The sequence below is a fragment of the Notolepis coatsorum genome, assembly GCF_963971535.1.
Source record: "Notolepis coatsorum genome assembly, chromosome: 1".
Classification (NCBI taxonomy): Eukaryota; Metazoa; Chordata; class Actinopteri; order Aulopiformes; family Paralepididae; genus Notolepis; species Notolepis coatsorum.
The window spans coordinates 301,673,480-301,682,335 of record NC_140165.1 but is presented as its reverse complement, the minus strand read 5'-3'; the positions used below and the strand labels follow the sequence as shown (position 1 = coordinate 301,682,335).

General features: G+C 44.8%; 1 protein-coding gene across 4 annotated transcripts in view; it reads right to left on the bottom strand.

Annotated features, from left to right (window-relative positions):
* Positions 1-571: 571 nt before the first annotated feature.
* The window catches only part of kiaa0753 (KIAA0753 ortholog), a 71,657-nt gene continuing 63,372 nt past the window's right edge, over positions 572-8,856 (bottom strand). For all 4 annotated transcript variants that reach the window (XM_084318610.1, XM_084318613.1, XM_084318611.1 and 1 more), the window contains exon 18: positions 572-1,614. In XM_084318610.1, coding sequence (XP_084174736.1) covers positions 1,461-1,614 — 154 coding nt within the window. In that variant the 3' untranslated portion in view covers positions 572-1,460. The remainder of the gene's footprint in view (positions 1,615-8,856) is intronic.

The following is an 8,856-nucleotide window of genomic DNA, read 5'->3' as shown; positions in this document are numbered from 1 at the left end:
GATGGATACATCTTGATATTTGTCTAGTCTAGTGTGTTCATTAGATGGGTGAAATCCTCTTTCAGTGCCTCTGTGCCTGTTTTCGTAGGCAGTTAGCCTCTGGTATGCGTGCCATTAGCGTTAGCCATGCTTCTAGGCCTCTTTTCTTTTGGAAAGAATGATAAAAATATATATATATATATATTTTTTTTTAATATATTCGACTAAGAGGTTGGCCAGTCGACTACGGCTCCTTTAGACCGATTAGTCGACTAATAGGGGTCAGCCCTACAATATAGTTAAAGCCCTATTTGTTTCCTGTCGATTGCCCTTTCAGGTGACAGAATCCATTCAGCGGTTCTCGAGTTACATGCCGTTATGTGAGGCGTGCGCCAAAGTACACATTACCACCCCGACTCCCGGGGCTCTAGCTCCGTCAATCATTTGGCGATCTCGAAAACTTTTGGACAGGGTTGTAGCTAGGGATGCAACGTGATTTTCAGAAGATCGGGATAAAAATAAATAAATAAATCTGGATTTTTATCATAATTCTTTTTTTATTCAACAAACATGACCATGTTCACGTCTTAAACTCATACTGAGGCCTTAGTTTTAGTTTTAAATTGCATATCATCATTCATTTATTTATTGTCACACAGAGCAGAAGACTTTTGCCAAAACAAACGCATTTCCTTTGATTTAATTATACATCCGCATTTCATTGTATACTTGTATGCCGTGACAAATAAAACTCTTGACTTGAAAAATACATCAAATAATTTATGTCAAGGATGAGGGACATCCACTAGTTGCAGAACTTGCAGTCACCTGATTTTTACAGACGATGGCGCCATTGCTCTCATGAAGCAGCAGGTTGGAGGCAGAGTTTTTAGATTACTCCGGTTGCAATGCCTCGCTTGAATGAAGTTAACTTTTCACCTGGATAACGTCAACATTCAGGGTGAATGTAATGTGAAAAATTGGGATGAAAAAAAAATAATAAATAAATTATACTTTATTTTTTTATCGGATCGGGAAAGATCGGTATCGGTAGATACTCAAAATCACATGATCAGGATTGGATCGGGAGCAAAAAAATGTGATCGGGAACTTGTAGCCAATGAGTGTGGCTTTCCAATGATACCCCACATGGGGATCTAATATGGTCTGTATTGATCGATTTATGATAAAAAAAGCAGCTTAAACACAGTTGATCAATGTAGCCCCATAACACTAAATATCAAAGTTCTACAGATATTGTCAGGTGTCGCCGGTAATATTCAAGAGTTTATTAGTCATGGAAAATGTCATATCACTGCGGCAACCCTTGTTGTTACAAATAAATAACAAAAAAATAAATAAAAAAATACTTGTACTCCCTATGTGCCTCTTCACAAATGATATTCATTATTATAAAAATTCATAAAATGTCTAAACTGCCAGATAAAGAGTTACTGCGTGCCAATGATGATGCGACACTCTTATTGGCTGTCCGATGGTGGAAGAGAAGCAGGAGGCGACTGGATTGGCTGGAGGAACTCTGAGGTGAAGACGGCCTCCGCATACTCTTCACAGATGTCCTGGAACTCCGCTGCTACGTCAGCCAGAGCCTCTGACAGCAGCTCCTCTGCCAGGCTGAGAGAGAGCAACACACAGGAGGGTCAGAGAGAGCAACACATAGGAGGGTTAGAGAGAGAGCAACACACAGGAGGGTTAGAGAGAGAGTAACACACAGGAGGGTCAGAGAGAGAGCAACACATAGGAGGGTTAGAGAGAGCAACGCATAGGAGGGTCAGAGAGAGAGCAACACACAGGAGGGTCAGAGAGAGAGCAACACACAGGAGGGTTAGAGAGAGAGTAACACACAGGAGGGTTAGAGAGAGAGCAACGCATAGGAGGGTCAGAGAGAGAGCAACACACAGGAGGGTCAGAGAGAGAGCAACACAGGAGGGTTAGAGAGAGAGCAACACACAGGAGGGTTAGAGAGAGAGCAACACACAGGAGGGTTAGAGAGAGAGCAACGGATAGGAGGGTCAGAGAGAGAGCAACACACAGGAGGGTCAGAGAGAGAGCAACACATAGGAGGGTTAGAGAGAGAGAGCAACACACAGGAGGGTTAGAGAGAGAGCAACACACAGGAGGGTCAGAGAGAGAGCAACGTATAGGAGGGTTAGAGAGAGCAACACACAGGAGGGTTAGAGAGAGAGCAACACACAGGAGGGTTAGAGAGAGAGAGCAACACACAGGAGGGTTAGAGAGAGCAACACACAGGAGGGTTAGAGAGAGAGAGCAACACATAGGAGGGTTAGAGAGAGCAACACACAGGAGGGTCAGAGAGAGAGCAACACACAGGAGGGTTAGAGAGAGAGCAACACACAGGAGGGTTAGAGAGAGAGCAACGCACAGGAGGGTTAGAGAGAGAGCAACACACAGGAGGGTTAGAGAGAGAGCAACGCACAGGAGGGTTAGAGAGAGAGCAACACACAGGAGGGTTAGAGAGAGAGAGCAACACACAGGAGGGTCAGAGAGAGAGCAACACACAGGAGGGTCAGAGAGAGAGCAACACACAGGAGGGTTAGAGAGAGAGCAACACACAGGAGGGTTAGAGAGAGAGCAACACACAGGAGGGTCAGAGAGAGAGCAACACACAGGAGGGTTAGAGAGAGAGAGCAACACACAGGAGGGTCAGAGAGAGAGCAACACATAGGAGGGTTAGAGAGAGAGAGAGAGCAACACACAGGAGGGTCAGAGAGAGAGAGAGCAACGCATAGGAGGGTCAGAGAGAGAGCAACACATAGGAGGGTTAGAGAGAGAGCAACACACAAGAGGGTCAGAGAGAGAGCAACACATAGGAGGGTTAGAGAGAGAGCAACACACAAGAGGGTTAGAGAGAGAGCAACACATAGGAGGGTTAGAGAGAGAGCAACACATAGGAGGGTTAGAGAGAGAGCAACACACAGGAGGGTTAGAGAGAGAGCAACACACAGGAGGGTTAGAGAGAGAGAGCAACACACAGGAGGGTTAGAGAGAGAGAGCAACACACAGGAGGGTTAGAGAGAGAGAGAGCAACACACAGGAGGGTTAGAGAGAGAGAGCAACACATAGGAGGGTTAGAGAGAGAGCAACACACAGGAGGGTTAGAGAGAGAGCAACACACAGGAGGGTTAGAGAGAGAGAGAGCAACACACAGGAGGGTTAGAGAGAGAGCAACACACAGGAGGGTCAGAGAGAGAGCAACACACAGGAGGGTCAGAGAGAGAGAGCAACACACAGGAGGGTTAGAGAGAGAGCAACACACAGGAGGGTTAGAGAGAGAGAGAGCAACACACAGGAGGGTTAGAGAGAGAGCAACACACAGGAGGGTTAGAGAGAGAGCAACACACAGGAGGGTCAGAGAGAGAGAGCAACACACAGGAGGGTTAGAGAGAGAGCAACACACAGGAGGGTTAGAGAGAGAGCAACACATAGGAGGGTTAGAGAGAGAGCAACACACAGGAGGGTTAGAGAGAGAGCAACACACAGGAGGGTTAGAGAGAGAGCAACACACAGGAGGGTCAGAGAGAGAGCAACACATAGGAGGGTCAGAGAGAGAGAGCAACACATAGGAGGGTTAGAGAGAGAGAGCAACACATAGGAGGGTCAGAGAGAGAGAGCAACACATAGGAGGGTTAGAGAGAGAGCAACACACAGGAGGGTTAGAGAGAGAGCAACACACAGGAGGGTTAGAGAGAGAGAGCAACACACAGGAGGGTTAGAGAGAGAGCAACACACAGGAGGGTTAGAGAGAGAGCAACACACAGGAGGGTTAGAGAGAGAGAGAGCAACACACAGGAGGGTCAGAGAGAGCAACACACAGGAGGGTTAGAGAGAGAGAGAGCAACACACAGGAGGGTCAGAGAGAGAGAGAGCAACACACAGGAGGGTCAGAGAGAGCAACACACAGGAGGGTTAAGCAACACACAGGAGGGTTAGAGAGAGAGAGCAACACACAGGAGGGTTAGAGAGAGAGAGCAACACATGAGGGTTAGAGAGAGAGCAACACACAGGAGGGTTAGAGAGAGAGCAACACACAGGAGGGTTAGAGAGAGAGAGCAACACACAGGAGGGTTAGAGAGAGAGCAACACACAGGAGGGTTAGAGAGAGAGCAACACACAGGAGGGTTAGAGAGAGAGAGCAACACACAGGAGGGTCAGAGAGAGAGAGCAACACACAGGAGGGTTAGAGAGAGAGCAACACACAGGAGGGTTAGAGAGAGAACAACACATAGGAGGGTCAGAGAGAGAGCAACACACAGGAGGGTCAGAGAGAGAGCAACACACAGGAGGGTTAGAGAGAGAGCAACACACAGGAGGGTCAGAGAGAGAGCAACACACAGGAGGGTCAGAGAGAGAGCAACACACAGGAGGGTCAGAGAGAGAGCAACACATAGGAGGGTCAGAGAGAGAGCAACACACAGGAGGGTCAGAGAGAGAGCAACACACAGGAGGGTCAGAGAGAGAGCAACACACAAGAGGGTTAGAGAGAGAGCAACACACAGGAGGGTGAGAGAGAGAGCAACACACAGGAGGGTCAGAGAGAGAGCAACACACAGGAGGGTCAGAGAGAGAGCAACACACAGGAGGGTCAGAGAGAGCAACACATAGGAGGGTCAGAGAGAGCAACACATAGGGGCCATGAATATTCACAGCAGGTTTTGTGCTCAAAGAAATGTCATGGGGTCAGCAAACTGAATAAGTGTCTTCTGATTGGTTTCATGAATGTGCACAGCAAATGCCATGGCAACCTGACCCTTACTTTTTATACGTATGTTTTTAGACTGTATAGCAGTAATTCCTAAAACACGAGTTATAGGCCCGACGCATATGATACATTATCGATTGGCGTTTTGTTCCTATACACGCTATATTAAAAAATTCAAATGTATATGATCGGTATACATTATGCTTCATCATGCGTGAAGGAAATGGGGGGGGGGGGGGTCGTTTATAATTCCTTGATTGTCAGTAACGGCTTTTTTTTAGTATGGGTTGATACGTTGATCAGATGGATTGCAGTGAAATAAATAAACAATCGAGCTGAAAATAACGTTAGATTCCTCTTACCGTTCGCCGATGAGTCTGGAGGAAAAAAATTCCAATTATTCTATGTCGATCTGCTAGATCCATATTCCGTTTGTATGGCGCAATAAACGCCGAAATCATATCGATTCTTGCGTTTCGAAAGTGATCCAATGCACTCGAGTGTGTATCTAGACTCACGTTACAATATATCTCTGGCGGAGGATTTTCCCTGATGCACCGAGCACCACTTCCGGTTTGGCGTGGAGTGTAACTCGCCCGAAATCCACCAGGGGGCGGTATTGAGGCGTTGCAATATCAGACAGGGTCCAGCTGCATCCCGGAGGGAGGCTGGATGAATTGTGAATGCCATGGCGATTTTCTTTATATCGATCCCAAAAACGAGTTTACTTGCTGTTGGTGCACAACGATTGGCGGGCAATAACGAGTATACTCGTTGTTGGCGCACAATGTGTTAAAAGGAACGTATTATGCATCTAAGCTTACAATTTTATACAACGTCCTCGAATCTGTGGAACATGTTTGACAAATGTTTTATGCAAAGAAACTAGTATAAATAAATATATATTAACATAACATTTTAATTAGGGCTGTCAGTTTATCACGTTAATTAGATTAATTAATTACACAGCAAATTATCGCGTTATGAAAATTAACTCAATTTATTACAAATTCTTTTTTTTTATAATATTTAATTTTTTTCTCTCATTCATTCCATAAGAACGTAGAATACACATTTACGGATTTTTTTTTTTAAATGGTCCATTTGCATGTTCTTGGTATCTGATTCTAGGGACATCTATGGATCTCAGGGAATGTATTCCCAGTGTCAGAAATACTGTGTCTGTTACTAGGCTTGAGTAAATTGTAATGAACCAAATGAGAATATCAATAATTTTTTTTTTATCTTTGACTGTGAATAACACCATGCTAAAATTGACCAGACCTGAAAAATCTAAGCAAATTAATTGATGGAAGATGATTAAAAAGAAGGTTTTGTAGATACAGTACTGAATTCTGCCATCCGGACACATGCAATTTGAAATACGATTATAGAATATAGAATATCAGGCATGAAATGGTTATGCGATTAAAATGCGATTAATTAGATTAATTAATTACAAATCCTGTAATTAATTAGATTACTTTTTTTTTAATCGCCTGACAGCACAATTTGTTTTTTTTTAATACTTGAAACCCTTTTGTGGAATATTTGATGCGGCCCAGCCTCACCCAGACTCTACCTCCAGCGGCCCCCAGGTAAATTGAGTTTGAGACCCCTGGTTTATATGCACCAGTGATACTAAACTAAGACGCTACATTGATGTTCATTTACTGGGAATCAATGAATGAGTGCCAGACACGCCATGTGTACTGTAAACAAGGTTGTTCCTTGAGCTTTGCAAGCATGAAAAATGCCTTAAATAGCAGTAGTTGAGACGTTTTCCTGTTCTGTGATGTTAACTGTAGCCAGCCAGCTCTGGCAGGAACAGGGCAGATCTCCCAGAAGGGTGTGGGGGGCACATAGCCACACTGGGCTTATTAACAGCTCATCCCAGACAGACTTCTGAGAGCCTAGTCTCAATAGTGAAAGAGATAGAAAGCATCTCTACACATAAACACAAGACAATTGGATAGCTTCTCATATAAACTCCCCATTCCGACATCTCTTAAGATCTCCAATTCCACCCCTGGATATTGTTTTAGTACAGATAATGAGGCAGTGAGATGAGAGGCCAGATCCCTCGGGTCGCCAAGGCTACAGTTCCTGCCTCCAGATTTGAGAACAAAAACAACGTCTGAAGCTATTTGCACTCCTGCACACCTTTGTGGCAAGTGGAGAAAGACATCTCAAAAAGAGAGACATGAGAACGTTCCTTTTAAAATGTATATAACATATATATATACCGTATAATAATAATAACTTGCTCTTTTTATCTTTATCTTTTTGTCCTTTGTCTACCGTATGTTAATTTTCTGTCCTGTATGGTTGTTTGTTGTTGTTTTATGTCAGGTGTTGCTCGAAAAAAGAGCTCTTTGAGCTCAAGCGTCTTACCTGGTGAAATAAAGGTTAAAAAAAAATATTAAAAGAATTATAATAATGATCATTAAAAATAATTAAATGAATAAATATTTAGTAACTTTTTTGTTAATTCCTTGTTTTTGAAAGTGTCTATATAGCTGATCCCGGTATGAGAAAAAGGGAAACTCGTCTGCATTGCACCAACTTAAGGATTCCGTTAGGTATGCAAATACGGCATATGGACGAGCGAGGGGAACAGTGAGCGAGGTGCAGAGACGTATGAACACTGTTCACACCGGGAGCTCGGTCACGATCCTCGTCGAGCCGCCGCTTGAATATTCAATGACATATATCATGTCTGTGAAAGCGCTGTGCAGCGTAGCCCTGGGCCTGGTGAATAATACATACTCCTACACATAGAGTCGCATCCAGAGACTAACAGGAGAGCAAACGTGACAAATCCGTCTCGAGGCGGCTCTGGGCGACATGGACCAGGCGGGCACATTATGTTGAATACGCGTGTGAACGTATGTCTTCAGAAGGACTAAAAGTCATCAAACCTAACCTCGTTCCCAGTTTTATCTCCTCCGTGAGATAAAGACTACGGCCGAAAGTGTGAATTTCCGGTGTATGTACTTCCCCTGGAAGCTGCCTCCGAACGGACCAAACTTTTCCCGAATCCTGTCGGCAAACAAGCTAGAACGTCCCGGTCATGTAGTAAATTCTTCAGGCAAAGCCGTTGCAGTGGCTTAAACGAGGAAATATTGTGCACTTCACACGTTTCTATAATTGTTTTGTCGAAACCGGAAAGCCTGTAGCCGGTACTTCCTGTACTTCCGTTTTCACACTTTAGGAGACATAGCTTTACCAGCCTACATCAAACCCAAAGGCACAGCAGAGGTTATGTAAAAGGAAACCCAAGGAAGAGAACCAATACTCGCGAGAGTTCACCTGCATAACTATCTATTTTGTGATTCTTTTTCGACCACGATTGCCATTAAAAGCCATTCATTAAATCAGTTCCATGAGGAATGTTCAGCAAACCTCCAGTTCAGACAATTCATGCTTAATTTCAGCATCAGGGCGTTCAAAGTACCCCGCAGTCAAAGCATCACAGATAACGGAATGCATGTTCGGTCGCCATAGCGACGCGGATAATCGCAATGCCGTTTCTGCGACTCCGCCCCCACCTCGTTTATAAAGATTTGGAGGTCTGCGCTTGGCCGCTACACGCATTCATAAAGCTGCATAGATGTCATTTAGGAGTCCAGAGATGTCATTTAGGAGTCCAGAGATGTCATTTAGGGGTCCAGAGATGTCATTAAGGAGTCCAGAGATGTCATTTAGGAGTCCACAGAGTCCACCACATAGCACAGAGCACTGTTCTCCTGCAGTCAGAGGCAGCTGGCTGCAATGCAGATGCTTTCTAACTACTACCCTCCTGTCTTTTGGCGAAACCATACCACTGGCCTAGCGTATTGGACTGAACATTGACCACTCATATCTGTGCAAGAACCAGAGGGAAACGTACAATCCTTGTATAGAAAATGCTTGGTGTAAGAATTGCCACATCGCCAGGTGTTGCTAGCTAGCGAGCATAGCTGTGGTAATGTTAGTTGGTGAGGACGGTAATGGCTAGAAGACAGCCGGCTGCCTCTGAATGGCGCTCTGTGCGATGCTCTAAATGCTAATGAAGAAAGCTAAATGACATCTCGGCAGCTTTTATGAATGTCCGCCATTTCGCCCTGTCGATGCCGCACGGTCCCCCAGAAGGT